The sequence below is a fragment of the Chionomys nivalis genome, chromosome 9 (assembly GCF_950005125.1).
Source record: "Chionomys nivalis chromosome 9, mChiNiv1.1, whole genome shotgun sequence".
In the NCBI taxonomy this organism is placed as follows: Eukaryota; Metazoa; Chordata; class Mammalia; order Rodentia; family Cricetidae; genus Chionomys; species Chionomys nivalis.
The window spans coordinates 52,219,470-52,242,286 of record NC_080094.1 but is presented as its reverse complement, the minus strand read 5'-3'; the positions used below and the strand labels follow the sequence as shown (position 1 = coordinate 52,242,286).

The following is a 22,817-nucleotide window of genomic DNA, read 5'->3' as shown; positions in this document are numbered from 1 at the left end:
CTGCCCAGCAACTCTGCCCACTACTGCCCAGCAGAGCAGGGGCTTTGGCCTGCGCCTTAACCCAGTACTCATTTCTTCTGGTTGCCTCAGGCTTGGCTTTCTTCCCGCCTGCCAGTTTGGTCCAGGTAGCCATGCTCAGACATCATGTGTGGGCGCAGATATCTCTAGGGCCAGAAAGTGTCTGAGCTTGGAGAAGCGCGCCGTTTAAGAACTAAAGGTTCAGAGGGAGGGGAGCATCCTGGCTGGGACAAAATGAGGATTCTTCCAAGGAAAAATGAAAGTTCGGTAGACAAGCTTCATGTTTATGTAGGTAACTGTGATCCTGAGGATGAAGTGGTGGTACAGATGCTGGCATCTTTGACCTTTTCACTCTGCGACCTTCCTGTCTTCCGGGTTCCCCACTTTCAAAACATCTGGGAGATGTTTTAGAGTGGGCAGGGGCAACTTAACGAAACCCTCAGGACCAGCCTAACTGTATAATGTAGCCAGACCCTTCCTTGCCCCAACCTGCCAGGAGCAGTGCCCCTCAGCCCTACCTCCCTACTGCAGTAGTCTCTTTTGCAAATAAACCGCCTTTCCACCTTTGGGGGTTTTTTCTGCCTCAATTCAGGGTGAGGCACCCAGTGGGCTTGCCTGGCTGGTCCAGACATCTCTCCAATATTTACAGAGAAAACCCAGCTACGCTGAGTACCCTAATAGAGGTCCCTTCTCTCCTCTCGGGGTACCCTTCCTCATTCTGGCCAGTGTTAGGGTGCTGAAGGCTGATCAGGGTTTCTGGAGCGCCACAGTAGGCCTGGCTTCCTTCAGGACATCTGCTATTGTTGGTCTGCCCAGAGACGCGGTCTTCCAGGCAGCATGAGACAGACGTCTCCTAATTCCTCTAGGCCTGTTTCTAATGGTGGGTTGCTCTTTCTGTCACTCAAAGACAGGACAAACCCCCAAGAGAATTTCTGAAAAGCTGCCCGACTCCAAAGGGTTCGGTCTATTCCCTCATTTCTCAGATCACACATCCTCCCTTGGGAGTCAACATCCACTGATTTAGAAACTCCCAACCGACTCACGGCACACCACGGCGCCGCGGGACTGGGAGGGGAGGAAAGGGGCCTCAGGTAGTCGGAACCACGGCCCGGGGGTGTTCGGCCCCCGCAGAGCAAGCAGCAGGGCGGCCGCGGGTCCACGGCGTCGGCGGGTGGCCCTGAGGCCCGGCCACCAGAGGGAGCTGAGCGAGCGCCACGGCCCAAGGGGGGACGCGCCTTCCGCGTGGCAGCCGCCCTCCCTCTTTGTCTCCCCGCCTCCCGCCTCCCGGATAGCCGGCTGCTGGCGGGAAGCTGGGCTCGCTGAGGAGCAATGGAGAGGGCGACGCGGCCTGGACGCCCCGTGCCCGGCGGGAACGACGGGACACGTTTTGATGTTTGCTCAAAGGAAGGAGCCGAGGCTTCGACAGTGATTTTCGCAGGCGGCCGGCGGCGGCTCCGGCGCGGGTTTATAAACAGTCTGCGCTCGCTCCCGCCCCTCCCGTCAGCCCCTGGGCGGCGCCGGCGGCCGTGCCTGGCCGAGCCTCTGGCCCGGGGCCCGGGAGGGCCCTCTGGGGACCGGGGCTGAGGGATGGAGAGAGGGGAGGGGGCAGAGGACGGTGGCGCGGGAGCCTCCTTCCTCCTCAGGCTTTCCTCTGTTCCCAGCCCCACACCGCCCCTTTACTCCAAGGCCCAGGATTCCTTCCCCTTTACAATAAATTAAGGAATCTTCAGCGCCTACTAGGTCGTAGGACAAGGGGAAGCCAGGTTCGTGACATCATGTCCTTGGTAAGAACCACAGCCCTCGGGCAGGTGGCAAAGGCTGGCTCCACTATCATAGTGCCCTGGTCTCACATCTACAGAGTCCGGATGGCCACAGGGTAGAGCAGGGACATGTGTTCCGCCCCCTTTATGGGCAGCTTGCGGCTGGCGTAGTGGTGCACGATTTCAGGGACGCTGCTGAAGGGTGGGCTGTTCTGGCCCAACACGTACTTGTGTTCCTTGGTCCGGGACAGCTTCATGTGCATGAAGCCCTGACTGCTCCTGGGGAAGAGGAAGAGATCCTGGTGACCAGGGGTTCTTCCCAGCCCCCTAATTCCACCTCCTCCCACCCCCAGCAAATGTGGTTCCAAAGCCAGCTTCAAGTGGGAGGTGAATACGGATGGGGTGGGGGGCCGAGTAGGTAGCTCACACCGGCTTTGTGGTGAGAATACTGGGTGTGCCAAGGATGTGTGTGTGGTGAGTGTACAGGGTGTGTGCCGGTGAGGAGTGCAGTGACCAGCACTCTCCAGTTCTGTGATCTCAGTCCATCAGCCTGTGGCCAATTGGGGCCAGCTCAACCTTACCGTGGTTGGTTTTAAAGACAGGCGCAGGTAAGTGAGGTTAGCCTCAAATTTGCTAAATAATCAAAAGGACCTCAAACCTCTGATCCTCCTGTTTCCACTTCTTGATTACAGGTGTGTGCCAGTTTATAGGGTGCTGAGGACTGAGCCCAGGGCTTCGTCTGTGCTAGGCAAGCACTCTACCAGCTGAAGTACAGGCCCAGCCTCAACCCTCAGCTTTCTTGAGCTACATGGCAGCACCTGGGAGGGATGCCCCTGGCAGGAGGGAGAGAATGCAGGTGGGGCAGTCAAGCCAGTATTTGTTGGAGCTAAGTGTGGGGAGGAACTACACTAATGGGGAAGCCCCCCCATTCTGAGAGTTCTCAACTGCCTCCCGGAGGCACCCTTTCTCTACTTGGATCTCGGTTCAGCCAGCCAGCCCTGTAGGCCTAGAGCAACATTGGCGGGAGTGAGGCAGGCTAGAGAGAAAGATCACAGATGGGGGGGGGTAGGGGAGGGGGTGAGAGGAGAGGCGAGCCCCTCACCCTGGAGTCCGATTGAAGCCTCTTGCCAGCAAAGCAGCAAGAATTCTTACACAATTGATATCTGCTGTAAAGGCAGCTGACGCAGAAGTAACATTGCTTTCAAATATAGAAATGTTATGTTAAAGCCGGGCGGTGGTGGCGCACGCCTTTAATCCCAGCACTCGGGAGGCAGAGGCAGGCAGATCTCTGTGAGTTCGAGACCAGCCTGGTCTACAGCGCTAGTTCCAGGACAGGCTCCAAAACCACAGAGAAACCCTGTCTCGAAAAACCAAAAAAAAAAAAAAAAAAAAAAAAAAAAAAAAAAAAGAAAAAAAAAAAAGAAATGTTATGTTAAAGTAGCAATGAGCCCGTAGGTCCTAAGGCCTGAATGTGTAAGCCCTTGGGGAAGGCGTCGTTCCTTTTCCTATGGTTTGATTAAAAATTGTAGGGGGGAATAAACCAAAAATTTCCCCAAACCCTGTTTACAGCAAAGACATTCCACCTTCCTATATTCCTGTGGGTTAAACTTTTACCTTAGTGATACTAATCCTATGAGGAGTTCACCAAGATAAGACAGTAACTTCAGACCCAGCCCAAATCCTACATACGATTATAGTAAAAAACAAGACAAAGCAAAAGAATATGAGCCGCACCCTCTCCCTTCAGGCCTGTACACACACTTGAGTATATCCTATTTTTCTTCTGAGTATATCTTTTGTTCCTCATGCTTAAATCACATACTGAAATAACTTTAACTAAAATCCCCCAACTTTACTTCATCAATTGGCTAGTACTGAAACTGTTTTGGTATCGAAGTCGCCAATTCTGGCTTGGCCTGAGTTAAGATCCCCAGAACTCTTGTAGAATCTAAGCTGTTGAGGATGACAGTAAAACACTGGATCTCTTTTACCTGTACCCCAAAATGCTGCTTCTCCATCTCCCTGAACAACCCAGAAAATCAGTATTAGCTAGCCCTCTGCCTTCCAGACAGGGACCCACTGAGCAAAGTTCCAGCCAGCTCTCAAATGCCGCCCCCCTCACCCCATGTTAGAAGGTATAGGGGTGAGGCACTCAGCTACAATTATCCAGACTGCCGCAGGCCTGGTTTGCCAAGCCCTGGGTCTATAACTTACCCGCAGGCACGGGGTAAGGTATGTTTGGTAGAGCAATGAAGCCTAATTTGCTTACTCTCACCCTGAGCCCAGAGGAGCAAGAAGAGAACTTACTGGCCTATGTGTGGGAAACAGGACCAGTGAGGAGCCTATTATGGGATATTTATACACTGTTGTCATAACTGGTGCATTAAAACACTGACCGGCCAATAGCTAGGCAGGAGAGACAGGACTTCCAGGCAGAGAGAGAATGCTGGGAAAAAGAAGGTGGAGTGGCCAGCTTGACATGGAAGAAGCAGGATGGGCAGTGCAGAGTAAGGTAACCGAGCCATATAAAAGAATGCAGACTAAGGGCTGGAGAGATAGCCCAGCGGTTGAAAGCACTGGCTGTTCTTCCAGAGGACCTGGGTTCAATTCCCAGCATCCAGCCACATGTCCAGGCATCTGACAGCTCCATACCAGTGCACATAAAATAAAGTTTTAAAAAAAGAAGGTAGATTCAAAGATATGGGTTAATTTAAGTTATAGGAACCAGTTAGGAACAAGCCTAAGTTAAGACCAGGCTTTCATAATAAGTCTCTGTGTTGTTTTTTGTGAGTTGCCCCCCCCCCCAAAAAAAAGCCCATCTACAGGCTGCCTCCATTCTAACATCCTTGTACCAGAGGCGGGGCTGGCACACCTCATCATTTGTCTCATCTACCTGTCACAGAAAAACAACAAAATAACACCTTTGACCAGACCTATTATACTGGGAAACAAGAAATTGAGAAGAAAACTGAAGAGAAGAAAAGGGTGGGGAAAAATGGGCCTCAGTCCACACCTCTTGGGGTCTGGTTCCTGAAGTCTTACTTAGGAATCTGCTTGGGTCTGTAGGTCTGAGATACCGTCTCATGTGCAGTGACCACACAGGCCCTGAGGAAAGGAGCCAAGGGTATGAGGCCAGCATAGATCTGTGGACAATGGGGAGGAAGGGCAGTAAGCAGCAGCTCCCATGTGCTGTAGGAGGCAGCGTGGGCCCTGTCTTCTCTCACCCTTCCCACAATCCACTTGCGAGGACTATTCTCAGACTGCAAAGGGTATTTTCCCCAGGAACAGACTGGCTAAGAAAGGTACCGTGGCCTCCGCGTGCATTACCACCTCTGGAGGAGGGGCTGTCTATGTTGTCCAACCTCCAGGGACTAGTCTGAGGGTCCATTAAGACACAGCAAGGTCCCAGCCAGACCCTCAGGGGTTTGGGTGGGACCAGCTGGGCCACAGGGCTCAGGGCGGGCAAGGCTTTTTGAGGAAGCTGTTTAATTACCAGTGAAAGCCCTTCCATTAGGGAGAGAAGAGAAACCATAATTGTATTTCAGAGAAGCCATTTATATGCAAACGAGACCTTGGCAGACAGCCTGTGGGGCCAGATCAGTCCGAGCAGGAGCAGGCATCCAGGCCTGCCTTTTTACTCCCTAGACTAAGGCAGTCCCTCACCCTAGCTGCCCAGTTCCACTGCAAAGACCCAAATCTTGACGGTGTCTCCCATTGAGCTGGAGAGTACCAGATTTCAGGCACGTGGAACCTGGTGGGGGTGGAACCCTGTCACTGAACAGCACGGTTCCTGAGGTCAGACTGAGCTAGGTCCTGGTTTTTTCTAGGCTGGCCTGGAAATCCTGGGTACACGAAATCGTGCCTCAGCTTCCTGAGTAACTGAGACAAGTTACTATCCACATGCCCAGCTTGGAGACTTAATTATTAGATGGTGACCTTGAGCAAGTAACAAAGCTCCTTGAATCTATTTCATCTGTATAAAAAGAGATTTATCAGCAGAGTGGTAGTTGATTTGGACATGGTATATATGCTAGGTGGTACGTGCCAAGAATTTCAATTATAATCTTAATAACAGTGCTCCACCTAAAGTTGCTGTAAATCAGACTTTTGACAAATGAATTTTTCCAACATCCTCTTTGGATTTTATAGCTTGTGGGCTCCTGAATATGAGAGCTAGAAGAACCCACGAGATTAGCTCATTCAGCAAGGGGAGAGTCTGAGGCCCAGAGAAGTTCACGGATTTGTCTATGGTTGCACAGCCAGCTTTATCAAAGCCCAGGATAGAACTGAGGCCACTTTCTTCTCTTTGATACTTTTTCTGATCCCTTTCAGTGAACACGAATAATCTTAAATGTGTGCATTTGTTCGAGGTGTAGCTGTATCTGCATCGAATGCACCGGACACTGTAGTGTGCGGTTCTGAAGATACTCCTGCTGTGCTGGGGGAGGTGAGTGGGACACCTTATGCGAGCTGGCCACCTCATGTGGATGGCAGGCTATCCTGGGCAGAATGCCTGGCTGCTAAGAGCTGGGCATCCTGCTACTGGAGAGCCTGGGAGTCTGAGTTCGGGCTGTATAGAACTGCAAGCTGATGGAAAAGGAGGGCCCTACCTCGGGCACCTCTTCCTCGCCCCTCACACAGAGAGTTCCTCTCTCAGTGGAATAGGTCTGCCCTCCTCCCAAGACCTAGCCCCCCACCTCATCCTGCTGACTACTTTAGGTAAAGCTCCTCCTTGTCAATGCTTCTACATATTTGGGTTTAACAATGATGACAATAATTTATTAAGCACTTAGCGTGGTGTTTAAGAACATGCTAGGTGCTAAGTAAGACACTAAGTCAAATGCTATTAAATCCTTCCCAATAAAATGGATCTTACTCAATCTTATCAGAGAAACAGAGGCCTCAAGAGGTTGAACAGCTAGTGACAGAAAGCTTCAAGTGCTTTTTCCTTGAAGTACAGGGGCTAAGGAGTCTCCGACATTTCAGGTTCCCCAGGGCCTGGGGTGGAGCAAGCAGAAGTTCACAAGGCATATGGTTCTTCCCAGCCTGGATGGACCAGAAGAGAATGAATCGTCTGGGGGCAGGCTAGTGGGCCCTCGACCCATGGCCACCCTTACTTACTTGAGGGAGAGAGAGAAGTCATTCTTGCTGGTCTCACTGTTGCGCACCAGGTAGCTGGCCTCTTTGCACAGCCGAAGAAGGTTCTCGGCGTCTGTGCGGCTGATTGCCCCGTGGTACCAGCTGAGGATGAGAGGGGAAGGGGGGCATCTCTGCTGGGTTCCTTGCCATCCAGGCCCACCCATTCTGGGTGTCCCTTGCAGGAGGGGAGGAATAGGGAGGGAGTCCCCAGTGGACACAGACACTCACACCTGGTTTTCCAGAGGCAGTGCTGGATCTGTCCACTCCCCCAGAGGGCTGCTGGGCTCCACGCCTAGGGACTTGGCTGACTTGGGGTTCCCAGCAGAAAGCCGGGGAGGTAGCCGCCCCTTCTCCTCCCGGCCAGGCGACAGGCAGTTCTTCTCCGATCCTTCAAACTGGGCTGTAAGGAACATACTGACCATGGTCTCGGAGGTCCTCAGAGGCAGAGCCCTCTCAAGTGCTTACTTCTTTCAAGTCCCTACAAGGGTCAAAGGCATATTCTGGGAGGGCACACTCACTGGTCTGTCTGCACAGAATCCTGGGCCACTATGGGGGTGGGGGTGTGTGTAGCAGTCGCTAAGCCATGGCAGGGCCCTTGGGGTCTCCCAGTCCACACTGGCAGGCGAGGGAGGACAAAACATGAGAAACCACTTAAGCTTTCTCCCTCCGCCGACTGCCTTCTCCTCTTCCACCCCCCTCAGGGTGGCTTCAGTGTTGATAATATTGTTTCTTTCTCCTCCTCAGAGTTCATTACCGTTCCCCAAATCGCCTTGCCAAGCCATTCTGTAGAAATGACTTATTGATCCGAGAACAATTATCTGATTCCCCTTGGTGCCATCCTGACAGGCTAATCCTGTCCAAAGCCGCCAGACTGCCGGTCCCTCTCCACCCAAGGTCGCTGCCCATTGCTCCCCCCCCCCCCCCGCCCATCCGTAGAAGCACAGGGTCTAGCATCTCCAGAGCAGGGCAGCCTGAGAGCATCAGCTCAAGGGGACCCCCAGTGGGTCCCATGCCCACAGGCACACATATACAGGTGACCGTCTCGCCTGCACTTACAAACTATCTACAAAGTCTCGCGCATGGTATACAACAGAGGCTGATGCCTGGACACACACCACCACCCCACATACCCTTGGGTGTTCATTCTGGGCAAAGCTGGATGTACAAGTTGATGCCCCTCCCCCCACCGACCGAGGCTCGCTCTCCCTCTAGCTCTTGAATGAATGACTGCCTTATTTCCCTACAGTCACCAGAGGCGAGCATCTCCTGTTGCCAGCACTTCCCCACACCTCACGAACACCTGCCTTAGCAGGCAAAGCTCCACCTGAAGAGAAGTTAAATTATAAAAACAATGGTTTCTTCTGTATTTAGACAGAGTTCCACACTCTATAGCCCAGGCTGGCCTGGAACCATGTAGCAGCTCAGTGTGGCCTCAAACTCAAGGCAGTGTTCCTGTCTCCGCCTCCTTATAGCTGACAATAGTGAATTGTGGCATGGTGCAGAACCTACTAGGAAAGTGCCTTTGTTAAAAGACCAGGCATACAGCTCTAGGGAGGGAGGGATGGGCACCTCTGTTCTCTCTCCAGGAAAGGGGGAACTCTTTCAACCCACACCTACAGACAGGGTCTAAAGGATAAAGGACCTATCACCCTGGCCACACAAGTCCCCAAAGGACCCACCGCTGCTGTCCTCCAGGCTGGGCTCTGGGAGGGGTGAAGCTGGACCGGAGATGTCCCTGTCCCCGTCAGGCAGGGAGGGGCTGCTGTCCAGCTGTCCCACAGGCGGAGGCCAAGGTAGGTCTTTGATGACCTTTATGTCAACTGGAGCCAGCAGCAGAAGGGAGAAGAGAAAGAGACAGTGACAGAGACAGAGAGAGGCAGACGTTGAGACACCAAAATGCAGAGGTAAGATACACACAGCCTAGAAAGGAGGAGGGCAGAGGCAGAGGCAACACCGGAGGCAGAACAGGATTCTGAGGGCCTGGCAGGGCCAGTACTAGACCAGCCTTGCCTGGTAAGGAAAAGGTGGGGATCTTGAGTGGCAAACAGGAAGGCACAGGATCTTGCTCCATCGGCCCTAATCTTCCACCCAGTTCCAGGGAGCAAGAAGACCAGGAGAGTGGAAACATGGGCACAGGAGCTGCCCACACTTCCCAGGACCACACCCATTTTCCCGACACCCCTTGTCTCCTTTCCTAACCCCCAGTCTGGGAACTGGCAGACCCCAAGACAGGGGCAAAGCCTGGGGGAGGGCGCGAAGCCTCGGGGTATCTGGAACACTCAGACTTGGGGCAGATGATTTTTTTGAAACCTAATTCTCCTCTTCCCAGTCCTGAGAAGAGTGACGCCACCAGCGGCTGCAGGACCACTAACGAGGCTTCCTAATGATGAACATAGATTTTCCCATTAAGCAATCCAAACAGTATTGATTCTCCAAGGAGACCTCTGGAGATAAATGGCCCATCCTTGATGGGTGTGTGCTTTACAGGAAGCAAAGCAGAAACCTGTGGTTTCCGAGTCTGGCTGCCAGGGTGGGGAGGGGAGCCGAGGGCTGGATGCAGGATGAGCTGTCTCTGTGTGAGAGGTTGTGTGTGTGTGTGTATGTGTGTGTGTGTGTGCAGGGGCATGGAAGCAGGAATGAAATTTAATGGCATCTAAGCCCTCAAGATTCAGGCTGTCTCCCAATTCCAGGCCCTTGCTCCACCCATCTCAGACTGCCAATATGCACGTTTCCATGGTGGACTTGGGCCTGGGACATTGGTGTGGTTGGGGCAGGAGAAACCTGATCTTCATTTAGCAACCTCACAGCCTCCATCTGTAGCCCAGAACTGCCCTTGGAGCCAGACACCCTTGCCATAGCAGGGCCTACCACTGAAGACACAGCCCCAGAATCCATGGTACATACATATCCATTTTCATCATTTCAAGTGTTAAATACCCTCTTTTCAAATATATTTAACACATGTCACAAGTCTCATAATTCTGTATTAAAATTTATTTTTATCCAAATCCCCTCTTGGCCTCGAAGAGGCGAGATGTAGGAGAGCTCCTTCTCTCTTCCCATACCCATGCCCTACACACGGCGCTGCATCCACACTGCCCAAGTCCCAACCCCACACACACAACTCAATCACCCTGCTCCAGAACTCCACTCCTAGATCTTGCTTGGCTCCCAGAGTCCACTCCTCCCATTCTGAGCCTGGGAAGTGCTCAGAGGCCCCAGCAGAGCTTCCCTCGGCAGAAAGACTCACCAGCGAAGGCTTTGGAAATCCGTTCCTTCTTCCACTCCCAGGGCTGGTCATACTCTTCTGGAGGCCTCTCATCATCCTCCGGCAGGCGGGATTCCCTGGGCCAGGGAGTCCCCTCAGCTTCTGGGCTGCCCCCCTCATCCTCTGGTTCATAGGGTGTGTCATAGAGAGGTAGGGGCTGGGCTGCAGTCTCCTTAGAACCCCGGATCTCTGCCGGGGCAAAAAGGAGTAGTAAGCTCAACCCTGAGCATCTCGGGCGGTATTTGTTCAGAGCCAATGCGCTGGCGTTATGGGAACTCAGCCTTCACAAATCCTGGTCCCGCACCCTTGAAACATTTCCAGGGCTCTCAAAGCATGAGACCCAGGGGAGGAAGTGGCAGGTAGAAGATAGGAGAAGAATCCCAGGATGGCCAGCCAGAACCGGGAAGCTGAAGTGGGCATGTGAAGGAAACTGAGGCACAGTCCTCCCCTAGTGCATCTCTTCCTTAGTGCCCAGCTCCGTTTACTTAGTCATTAATTTCCACTTCTGTTCTAATTGAAATAACTGCAATCAGGAAATCCTCTGTTGCTCATATACCACGGGCCTCTCTTCTTAAAGTTTCCTCTTTGACAGGTCGGTGCCATCCACTGGCTTCTCTCCCTCCTGCTGCTCTTTTCTCCTGGATCCTCTCTTGGCCTCTGTCCCCAAGCCCAGGTCTCACTTCTCCCTACCTTGACTTCTGAACTGTTTGCCCAGACTTACTGCACCACTGTGTCTGGAGTTCTGGTCCTCTTGGAACAGCCGCTAACAATGCCTGGTTCTGACAACAGCTCCCTTCAGACTCCCCACCTTCTCCAGAGCTTAGGAAATCTTTCTGGGATCACTGACCCAGAATAATAATAATAATAATAATAATAATAATAATAATAATAATAATAATAATATAAAAAGCCCCAGAGCTAACTTGCCACAAAAATGTGTATTTTAGGACTGGGACTGAGTCTCAGTGGTAGAACACTTGCTTAGCATGCATGAGCTCCAGGTTCAATGCCCAGTGTCATCTCCTTCCCCCTGGCCCCAATGCTCCGAAAGAAAAATGCACACTTGAGCACTTTCATTTATAATTCCAGGACACTTGTGGCATGGCTCAGGCCATCTTCTCTCAGACCTAAACAGGGTAGCGCTTTTACTTCCTCTGTTTCTGGTCACTACAATGTTCTGTTGGGCCTGACCCTACTGCATTCTTTGCTTTTTTTAGATTTGCTTTGTTTTTAAGCACGTGTACATGTCTGCCTGGATGCAGGTTTGTGCAAATAAGAGGTGGTCACAGGGAGGTGTTGTGTCCCCTGGAGTTGGAGTCACAGATGTTGTGAGTCACCAGATAATGGGTGCAAGAGCAATCTGTGCGCTTAACCACTGCGCCATCTCTCCGGCTGAAATCTCATCTGCACCTCATGACTTTCAACTTCACCTCTCCATATCTAGACTTTTTCTTGGACAAACCTCCACTTTTCGGGCTTGGGTTTCCAGGGTTCACTAAAATAAACATCCTGGGGTGAGACTCTGTCCCTTCACCCATCGCTAACAAGGAGGAGGGCAGGGCAGCTCATCTGATTGGTCAGCTCTGCCTTCTTGCAGACACAGTAATCCCAGTCCTTTTCTGTCCATGCATTGAGAAGCATGCCCCTGTGCAGAGGCCACAACTACCCTGTGCCACCAAGCCCTGAGTGGTCAAGTTTGACTCTCTTGAAAAGTACAAGAAACCCATTGTGCAAATATCACTAAGTTATGTTCTCTGATTCACTTTATCATTAATAAAACTGACATATTAATCTCCATTAGCTCTTTCATTAATCTTATTTCTTAATTATTTCTTCCAAGGAGAAGAAGAAAGAATTTTTTAGTTACTGGCTCCTCAGAACCCAAACAACTGGGCAGGGCATGGTGGCTCATGCCTGTAATTGCAGCACTTGGGAGGTGAGGACAGAAGGATTGCAGTAAATCCGAGGCCAGCCTGGGCTACACAAGAAGTTCCAGGCCAGCTTGGACTACGTAGTGACACCATGTCTCATAAGAACAACCAAAACCACACAACATCAGGAAGCAACAAACCCAACCATTTCTGAAAGAGCTTGCTAATTCAGCTTTACGATAGGCTCTCCTATTCCATTCTGTATCCACGGCCTTGGAACTCCCCTTAAATGCCACGATAATCCTGCTTCTTTCTTTTGGCACAAATCCAAGCTCGTCACTTCAACCTCTGCATTCTTCTTGGTCTCCCGAACCAGCACTTCTATTGGCCCACCCTCGTCCTCTGATCACCCCGTCTCTGACTCTTTCCCGGGGTCATCCCTTGGCCTCTGTTCCCTAAGGGCGAGCCTGACTCAATTCTTTCTTCTCCAACTCTGGGATACTTGCTCCACACCCTGACAGCTAATGCAAGGACATTTTCAACTGCCGTTAGTGTTTCTCTTTGATAATGTCAGTTCAGATGCATCACACTTCCAAAGGCCGCTAACTGACTCCTTTGGGGAGGTCTGACTTGATTCTATACCATCACCCTGTTTCTCCTCTCTCCAGTGCTTCTACTGGACCTTTGCTCTCAAGGCCTTTTCTATGGCCTCGGGTGTCACACCGTATACCTTCTCTTCCAAAATGACTGTCCTGAAGGTCCTGGCCACATTCCTGAGGACCTGGCAGGACCTTTCTCCCTATTTTCCAGGGACCACAGGACCAGTCCTTACATTTGTATTGGAGAGTCAAGGCCTCGGGGAGCATCTCCCTCGTCCCCAGCACTTACCAGCCATCATCTTTTGGGCTTCATAAGGCTCCATGTAGCCATCATTTTCAGGGACCTTCTCTGGAACAACTGAAGTTCCTCCTGAGCCTTCGGCAGTGTCCTGAACATCAAACGGGTCTGCATAGTCTTCTAGGATTGCCAACTATGGGAGTCGGCAGAGAAAAGGAGGCTCAGATAAGGGCAGGCTGCTCTGCTCCCCAGGTAGAGACGGGGCTTCTTTCTTTACTGCTAATTTTCTGCCTTGTGGTCATCTCCTAGGCTAAACAGGGAGCAGGCAGTGACTGAATCTTAGGAGTTTATCTTAGGATCCAAGCTCGACAACACCCTATACACACAGTGGCTCAACAGAGAGGACTCAAAAGCACTGGTTACAAATGTGTCGCTGGGACAACTGGTTGCAAAAAGAGCGGGAAGGGCAGAGCAGCGAGGCAGCAGAGGTTAGTGCAGTGGGGTCTGCCACTCTTCAGATGCTCAATGGAGAAACAATCAGTGACTATGAAGCAAGTAGACAGTGCAGCATGAGCCTGTAATCCCAGCACTCGGAAGGCAGAGGCAGGTGGAACTCTGGGAGTTTGAGGCCACCCTGGCCTACGTAGTGAATACCAAGCCAGCCAGAGTTAAGTAAAAGACCCTGTCTCAAACAAAACAAAACAAAACAAATCAAGGAAAGAAAGCAGAGACATCACTTTGCCACCATTCTGTTGTTTGATCCTTATCACGTCCTTATCATGTGCGTATCTCACACTCTCTCTGAAGAAACTGGAGAATAGGTAGGTAGGGAACACACCCCCAAACCATTCTGTTTAATGGAAAAATCAAATTTGGAACTCTTGCTGTTTGTGCACAGGGCTATCAACCTATAATCAGTGGTCTTCTCAGGCTCCTGGGGGCACCCTGGGACACTACCGAACCCCTGAGTTCCCAGAGACCAGGCTACAGAAGCCAGTCTTAGCTTCCCATTTCCCCAGCTGCCCATCGCTGTCACATACAGTGGTCAGCCATCAATCTCCCAGTGAAAGTGGATGAACCTGAGACACTCAGGGCAGGATAGGGCTGAGGACAATGGAGTTTCTCTCCAAACTGGGCAGGAGAAGGTAGGACTCACCAAGCCAGACCCTGGAGCACTGTGCCACTCACTGGGTTACAGGCAGGTGACATCAGAAGGGGCAAAGGGAGAGGCCACTCCTGCATTTCACAAACTGAAGCCTGGACTTCAGACCTGAGCTGGATCAGAGCTGTGAGAGCCGCTGAGCAGGGGGGCACCCTGCCTTCGGTGAAAGGACCTGGGAATGGGGACCCCCGGAAGGAGGAGATGGAAGAACCAACCCTACCTCATGTTCCTCTGGCTGTTTCTCTGACCCCATCTGGCCCACCTACAGGTTTCTGAGGTTGTCCCAATGGCTGCTTCTCTCTTATTCTTAAGTCTTTATTACTACCTTGTTTCAGTCTGGCCCTCAACTCCAACACTTCCTTTCATACCTGCCTGCTTGGAGTAGGTCACACCAACCCGTCAGTACTCCAAGCCATCTGCTAGCCTACAACTCTTACTTTTTTTTTTGTCTCTAGCTCCAATAAGCAACCAAGAGGCCCTAGAAAAATCTTTCTATTGTATCACCACCATTGCCTTAACCCTTATGTCCTCCTTTCTCCAGGATGCAGAGCAGTCTGTTTGAACCCACCACACGGCCCCCGGCTTTTCTCTCCCAGGCCAGTGGCACCGACAGGATTTCCCACTGCTCACTGCTGGCGACTCTGCCAGTCAGCATACAGCATCAGCACCTGTGTGGCGGCTGCTCAACAAACGTCTGCATCACCTGACACATTCTCCTTAAACCTTACAATACGCAGACCTCCAGTGTTCTGAGGAAAACGTTCAAGGTTCCACGTTCGTCTTTGGAGCACAGCTCTGAAAGCATTATGGTCATTTTATCCAATGGTTTCCTCCCTGCCTGCAACACCTTCCTATTCTGGCCAATCCTGACTCACTTTTCTCAGAAGGCTCTCCCATGCTTCTCCAGGCCTGTGAGGTACCTCCTTTCCAGGGCTGACCGCTCTGTGTGCCAAATGCTTATTTTACTGGATATCTTCAGACAGACAGGGCACTTCCAGAGGGCAGGACCCACATTTGCAACTGAACACCCCAGAACTGAAAGCTCTCAGGAAATCATATTAAATCCATCTGATAAGATGAGAGGGAGGGATGGAAGCACTCTTCCCTAATTTCGAAGAGGGAGAAGACATGAACCTAGATAAAGTATGATCAAAATAGAGGACCAAGTCTCTCTAAACTGGGTCCTATCAAGCTTCGCCGTGAGGTCAAGCCCTCCACACCCTTCCTGGGGCCCCACTTCAGAGTCCTTCCAGGCCTCCCCTCTGCAAGCCCGGTTAGAATTACACACAGTTGCTTCTCCCCGGAGTCCTGACCCCTCCCAGGCTGGTGTGCGCCTCCCCAGTGCCAGCTGACAGTGCCTGTGGGCAAGCAGGTGGCAGCTCAATGGCTCCTCTGTTCCACTCCTGGCTCCACACCCTGTTCCGGGAAGCCCCGACCCCCACCCTGGGCTGGAGCATCCAGAGGGCTACCCACGAAGCCCAGAACAGGAATGGCAGCAGAGTCACCAGCTGGGAAGGCTGGCAGGACTGGTACCCACTCTGGGCACAGAAAACTCCAGTCAGAGCCCAGGCCTGCTTGCCCGGTGCCTCTGTGTCTACAGGGGGATAAACTGCTTACAGAAAAGCTGTCCCTGTGGACTATGTGTGGCCTACGATGGTTTGTTGTTTGTGGCCCCTGAACCCCTCTGATATTTTGCCCACCATTCTGCCCACTACCCATCCCAGGCCTCAGTACACAGTAGATACTGAATTCATATTTACTAGAGCACCTTCATAGGCTTCTATCCTAGAAGTGACACCAATATGCCACCCCCCACCCCAATCGTTCTGATCTTTGAGTGGCCTGCGTGACCAGTGGCAGGGGGAGGATCAGGCACACTGGAGAGTCTACTTCAGAATAGGGATCAAAGCCTCTGGCTCAAGGGCAGATGGGAGGAACTGCCAGGTGGGGCACTGGAAAGGCGCCTGACACAAAGGTGAAATTGAAGCACACAGCCTCTGTCCTGGCCTGCATGCCACTGAAATGCTGAACCACTTCTCAGCGAGGAGGTAAACAGGTGCTACTCAAAGGGCTCTGTGTCACTCCCTGCTCTCTGCTGCCATCCCATAGGCTGTCCCTAGGACCCTACCATTTGTCTTTTCAACTGGGTAGAGGCCCTCCCAGAGCAGCTGTGAGCTTTTCCATCTCCTTCCTGCCCACACCTCTCCCAAGGTAGCTAACAGGCCTACTCGGCTGCCATCTCCCATTCCGCAGCTGGACCTCCCCATGGGTTCCGGGGGTTGCAGAACAAGTACTCTGGGGACTTCAGAGTTCCCAAACTCTCTCATTGCTTATTTCTTCCATGGCTTCAAGCTTACATTTAGTGCCCTTTTCACGGGCATTTCCACATTTTTGGTTTATATTTTAGTTTAGGGGCTGGGGACATAGCTCAATGACAAGAGCCATTTGCTTAGCATTATAAGACACCCCCCATCACCAGTTCAGTCTTTTGCAACGGAGAAACAAACAAACAAAAACACTTGCCTGTTTTGGTATCTCCCCAACGTATTTACGTCACTGAACACCTATGAGCTGATCAGTGTGGTTAACAGTACACGACTTACTTCTCTGAGGTCAAACATCTGTCCCTACTGCCCCCACTTACTCTGATACCTTCTCCTATTGTACACGCCTGGGAAATGCCAGCATAAAGCACAGGGGTCATTTCCCCCTTTCTACTCATACAAAACACTCAAGCACCACAGACATGTGGCTGACACCATCAACCCTGTAAGGCCCCGGGGGGTATGTCATGTCTGTGTTCACTTCAGGACAGTCCCCCCAGGGCTAGACCCTAGTCCCGGGGAAACAGTGACTTCAGCCCTGAACTACATCATCCCTTCTCTAAGAGTCTCACATTGCTAGTTAGCAAATGCTGCAGGAATACCACCTCTCTGCTGGGTACGGGTAGCAGGTGCTGAAGGCCCAGGCGTGGGGCTCGGTCCAGAGTCCCGCTGCGTTCTAAACTTCAGGTCTTGTTGGTTGAGAAGCCCTGCAAGTGGGACTCAACATCCCTGTACTTCGGTTCCCTACGTACGACCCAGAGACAGATTCTTTCTTATAATAAGGCTGCTATAAATACTGACTGGTCCAGTACAATTTAGGTGCTGGAAAATGGCACCAGGCACAAGACATATGCTCAGCAAATGCCAGTTACTGTATTAAGGACAAAGAGATCAATTTGGGGGGGTCCCCCAGGAGCTCATACTCATAGACACAAAATTCTAGGAAAGCGAAGCACCTGGAGGTGTTCTGAGCCCAGAGCATGCAGGAGTCGGGCCCCATCTTTGCTCTTACACAGTGTCATGCTGGCTCTGGAATGAGGACAAGTAGAATATGCAGGAGGCACCCTCGAAAGACTCGGCCCCTGTCAGGACTGGCTTAGCTTAGGCAGCTTTCTTTCCCCATCCACAAGCAACTGCTCGGCTGTTGCCAGCTCTCAAAGGCAGGGTAGGGTGCAAGGGCTAAGATGCTGACCAAGTCACTCCCTGGCCACGCCATCCCCTAGACATCTGGTGCCACAGACCAACCCCACGGTCCATCAGCAGCCGCATTCGCCAGCCGTCCCTGACACGCCAGTGATAACACAGACAAGCAGCCCAGGGCTGGTCTAACTGGGCCACAGAAGTCCCTCCCCTGGACTCCTCCCTCTGCCACGACTTTCCCCCTTTATCTCCAACACAGAAAAAGCACGAGATAAGGTGACCAGACTCCCACACTCTGTGAAGGCATGGGAAGGCAAGCTTATGGGGAAAAAAACAAAAGAGAAAAACCTCAAAAGAAAAAACAACAACAAGGAACAGGTGTCCTTCTCAGCACCCAGGCCAGTGTCACATAAGGACACATACACTACACTCGATGAACTCTGGCTGAGAGTGGTCCTACGCTAACATCAGGACAGGAATGCCCTGACGGAATACAGATACCTCCGGCCTCACTTTACTCTTCCTGCTTGTCCTCTCCTCTCTAGAAGAGGCCTGGATGACCCTAGCCTATGGACATCCGCAACATACATTCGTTATTAAAAGTCCTCAATACTGGGGCTAGTAAACAGGCCCAGGGAGTAAAGGCTCCTGCCACCAAACCTATCTCAGTTTGATCCCTGTGACCCACAAGGTAGAAGGAGAGAATGGACTCCCAGAAATTCCTCTGACATTCCCATGTGTGTGAGCACACATGTTTATATTTTTAAAAAGGTTCTCAGTATAGGGCTACAGATACAGTGCAGTAGTTAAAGACACACTCTCCTCTTGGAAAGAACCTGGGTTTGGTTCTCAGCATCCACATCTGTTCACTCACAACCTCCTGTACCTACAGTTCCCCAGAGATCCGATGCCCTCTTCTGGCCTCCAAGGGCCCTGCATTTGTATACACAAAGCCATAAACAAATACACATGAACATATATACATATTTTTTAAATTGTTAATGAAATCTTTTTAAAAGTTTTCAATACTATTTTGAGGGGCTTAAAAACTCCTGTAAAAATTTTGAGAGCTATGAGTCTTTCCCCGTAAAAGTGAGAAATATCTACAAACAATTTCCGGGTACTCAAGAGCCCTAGGGTCTTGCCCATGGATTAGGAATATGAGGCCTGGTTTCAATATGGGCACCCATTTCATTGGCCATCTCACCCGTTATTGGCATCACAGCGGACAACAGCAGATCTTGATAGGCAACCCAGCCTTCATTCAATCACAGCCCCATCCCTTTTCCCCAGTTAGATCGCGTTTCTCCTGCTGAAGCTGGGAGAATAGAGAACGAATGAAGAGGAGGCCCAACACGCTGGTCCTTCTGCCAGAGCAAAGCCTGGAGGTGGGACGAGGGCCCAGCACCAGAGGGGGATCTTCTGGGGGCCATCTGGCCATGCCCTGGCTGCCGGTTGCAGGGTGTCGATCTTGCTGTTCCCACACCTGCCCTGCTAGGCCTGGCCAGATGGTCAGCTCTGTGCCTCTGCCAATTATACCAGTGGGTTTCAGGGTGGGCTGGCAGCCAGAGAGCCCTGCATAGGACCTCAGGACCCTGTCCAGATCCCCATTCCCTCTTTGCCGCCTCATGCTGTGAGCTCCTTGGCTTCTCCAGCCTAGCATAGAAGCGCCTCTACCCATCTCATTCAGTCTCAGGATACAGCCCCTCTCGGTGCATTCTGGCGCCTCTGTCTGCCAGCCAAGGAGCTCTGCAGGGCTGAGAAGAGGAAGGAAGCAACCATACCATCTGGAAACAGCAGCTCAGTGGGAGCGAGGGCCAGGGGTGGCACTGTGCATGTGCCCTGGGGTGTCTGATGACCTGGTTTAGGTTAAGAGCTCAGGCACCTTGTTGTGCCTAGCCTTTCCCGGGGAAGACTCAGATCTCTCAAGGTTTGTTCCTAGATGGTGGGGAGTTGATTGTTCTCTGAATAACGACAAGCCCTAGGTCAGCCCCTGGGACAGCTCAGGTGGCACATCCTTGATCCCTTTATCACACCCACCAAAGAAAGCACAGATTGTGTGGCTCCTGGGAGAGCCTGTTGGATTTCATTCCGGTCTCTGTGGCTGGCTGACAAGAGAATCAGACACCTCTTGTGTGTGTGCCCCCTTCTCCAGGTCTGAACAACCCACAGATCAGAGCCGACCCAACTGAAGCCTGGATGGTCTTGACTAGAAGGCTCTAAGGGTCTGTATGTGTGGCTATGGCTACCTTGGAGGTTTCTGGAAGAAAGTGGAAGAACTGTGTCTTGGAAGTTCCTGACACTTAGGCCACCCTGAGAATGGACAGACACCATTTCAGGACATTTTGTTAGATACTTCAGAGACAGAGAAATGAAGAAAAAAAGCAGATCTTTCCTGGAAGAACCCACAGTCTAGTGGGCAGCCTGCTAGGTCATTCTAAGCCACTACAGGGAGGAAAATAGCCAAGGACAGCTTAGGCCATGGGCCAGCAGCCAGTGGCCAAACAGGAGAAGACTAACTGGTCAGTGGGGAGGACAAGGCCTAGCTATTCCCCCCTACTTCATTGCCACGCCACCATCACACCATACAGCAGCAGGGGTAATTTGGGAAGAGACAGAACAGCCTGGGAGAAGTGCCCTTGAACTTTGCTTTTACATCTTAGGATGCTGGGTCAGGATGAGCAGCCATGCTCTACAGAAAGAACTCGGGGGGGGGGGGGGGAACGACGACGACTGGGGGGTATGAGTCATACATCTGGGGCTCTTGACATATCTCTCTTATCCAGGAAGCCTTACTGGACAGTACTCTCTTGGCTGGAAACCCTAGTTCTGAAACCTGAGGATTCAGACATTAACTGTTCTCTAATCAGATAAAAATCTTCTCTGCTGAGGAGAGGTGAATATGCCCCGGAGAGACTAGCTCTCAGACATGTGGAGGACAACAGAGCTGGGGGTGGCTCAGTTATCATCTTCCAATTTCGGGCTGGGGAACTACAGACGGCTGTCTATCTTGCAGGATAGGATAAAAGTGGAATTAAGAAAGAAGGCAGGTATCCTGGGAAACAAACTCTTTTCCCCTGAGTCTGCAGCTCCAAGAGAAGCTCCAGCCTCCCTCAGAATGGACCGGGGAAGAGGGAAGCCAAGGGGAGATGGCCAAAGGACTTAGCTGCTCAGCCCTACTGGGCAACAGGTCCTGTCCACCAAGCATCCTCATACTGGGGGGAACTGAAGGAGGGTGCCTGCACCCCGAGGCTGAGTTTCTTCGGCAAGAGCTGCACAATGCCCATCGTAACAGCTCACCCCTCTAACCTCATCCGGAAAGGCAAAGACCAGCACTTGCTGTCTTCACATAAGAAATCTCACTTTTCAGCTCCCTTCTGGGGCTTCAGACTGCGAGCATGCCTGGACTCCAGGACAGGGTGGGAGGAAGAAGAAAGGAGAGAGAGGAGGGGAAAGCTTTGTGCCGGTTCCGCCTTGGGGGAAAGAGTCAGAGATCAAAGGGCAGAGAAGCTGCTGCTCCACAGAGGGCACAAAGGCCATAAACCTGCAAAAGGGAGGTGGGGTGCTTCTCAATGTCCGTTAGAAAAAGGGGCTCCAGGATCACAGTGGAGAGGCTGCAAAGCTTGGAGTACCCATGAGGGAGGAAGTCACCAGTCCTGGGGCTCTAACAGGAAACAGGGCAGTTTGGGGACTCAAATTAGTCGGTGGAGAATCTAACAAAGGGGTTAAAATCTGAGCCCCCAGATTTTAACCAGAAATACTGACAGCTAAACGCTGGGCACCAAGCTACCTTTGTCCCTCTCCAAATCGCCAGACCTCAGACCACCACCCCTCCTGGGGTACGCCCGCGCGCCACTCACCCTGTCGCTGCTGGCATGGGGTCCGGAGATCCGCTCCTCCGGAGGGGGCGCTGGGGGGCCGGGGGTTTCGACTCGAATGAGGCGGTGCGGGGGTGAGCCGTGGCGCGGGGGCGGAGTGGGGCCAGGGGCGGCGGGGGTGGAAAGGGCGGCAGACACGGACGAGCTCCCGGAGTAGGGGTCCTCAAAGTCGCGGTCACGCTGCAGCCTGTAGGCGGCCAGGATGTCCGGGGGCGGCGCAGGGGGCGCGGCCGGGCAGGGCGCTGGGGGGCGGTAGTCGGGCTCTGGGGGGGCGGGCTTGGCGCCCCCTCCGCCGCTGCCCCCACGAAAGCCAAGGTGTTCCCGCAGCCACTTTGCGACTCCGCCGCTGCCGCCCCCTCCCGGGCCAGTCCCCGCACCCCCAGCCCCGCGGCGAGATCCCCCGGGGCCGCCCCCGGCGCTGCCCTGCGCCCGCGGCCCGGGGCCGGAGCCCGGAGGAGGAGCTCCGCTCAGTAGCATGGGGTCCTCCCAACTGAGCGAGCAGACCGCGGGCGGCGGGGGCGGGGCGAGAGGAGGCGGGGTTGCGCCGGCGGGAGGGGCGGGGCTCGCAGTGACAAGAGGGGCGGGGCCCGCTGTCTAACGGGGACCCGAAGACTAGAGAGAAGTGGATGGGAGACAGCGGGGTGCGGGGTGCGATTGCTGAGCCGAGGGAGACTCCACGTGTCGCTGCGCGTGCTCCTGTGGGGCGCTCACTGGTCCCATCTGCTCTTCTTCTCCGGCTCCCACTTTGCGTCAGACGCGGAAAGTCGAGCTCCCAGGCACATCCCACCCATCTTATTCCTCCCCCAAGGCCCAGAGACTCGGAAACAATATTCTCTAAGAAGAGTCTAGGAAGGAACCGTTCTACAGATGTACCTATTACTCCCTCGTCTTGGGAGGCCCGCCTACCTCCTTCTATCCCTCAGCTCATACCCAAATCTAGGTTGCTTTTCTATCCAGGCAAACTTCTCACATCGCATGTAATCAATTCCCCCGGAGACACCCACTGCTCTGGTTTCCACCTACACCCAGCAGCCTCACATGCTAACAACCCTCGCTCGCACAAACAATTCCCATCCATAATCGCACCTGTCCCCAGCAGGCCCACACAGCCCTGATGGTTGCACTGAAGGATTTCTTGTGGAAATCCCTCAAGCTACGCCCTGGGTTTGTCAATCAGGTTAGTCAAAGAATAGAAACAGACGCCTCAATAAATCAAGTCGAGAAACAGTTGCAACGTTGTTTATCAGCAGCCTCTTACACTCCAATGCTGCACTGACGCCCAGGTGTTTGGCGTTTTTGTCTTAGAAACGAAGAAGAGTTTTGCAGCCCTAAAGCTAAGGCCAACAGGTCCCCCCCGCCCCGCCCCCACCCGGGGAAACTGTTTTATCTCACCGTGGTACAGGCTCTGCCCGCTGCCTCT

General features: G+C 52.6%; 1 protein-coding gene across 2 annotated transcripts; it reads right to left on the bottom strand.

Annotated features, from left to right (window-relative positions):
* Positions 1–1,425: 1,425 nt before the first annotated feature.
* Shf (Src homology 2 domain containing F) lies at positions 1,426–21,879 on the bottom strand. 2 transcript variants are annotated; one of them, XM_057780442.1, is made up of 7 exons: positions 21,380–21,879; positions 12,945–13,086; positions 10,168–10,374; positions 8,597–8,737; positions 7,146–7,317; positions 6,900–7,019; positions 1,435–2,057 (listed from the first exon to the last, which is right to left on the bottom strand). In XM_057780442.1, exons 1-7 carry the CDS (start codon positions 21,872–21,874, stop codon positions 1,871–1,873), a joined length of 1,464 nt encoding a protein of 487 aa, XP_057636425.1. In that variant the 5' UTR covers positions 21,875–21,879; the 3' UTR covers positions 1,435–1,870. The 2 variants fall into 2 exon arrangements, with proteins under 2 accessions (XP_057636426.1, XP_057636425.1); XM_057780443.1 differs by lacking the exon at positions 8,597–8,737 and having other exon boundaries at positions 1,426–2,057.
* Between the last annotated feature and the right edge of the window lie 938 nt (positions 21,880–22,817).

What these genes read in the sequence shown, in the direction of transcription:
- Shf (XM_057780442.1), bottom strand. Translation starts at nt 21,874, where the DNA reads ATGCTACTGAGCGGAGCTCCTCCTCCGGGCTCCGGCCCCGGGCCGCGG. An exon ending in AGCCCAAAAGATGATGGCTG is followed by an intron (nt 10,375 to 12,944) that starts GTAAGTGCTGGG and finishes TTGCCCCGGCAG; the next exon opens with AGATCCGGGGTTCTAAGGAG. An exon ending in CTGCCTCTGGAAAACCAGGT is followed by an intron (nt 7,020 to 7,145) that starts GTGAGTGTCTGT and finishes TCTCATCCTCAG; the next exon opens with CTGGTACCACGGGGCAATCA.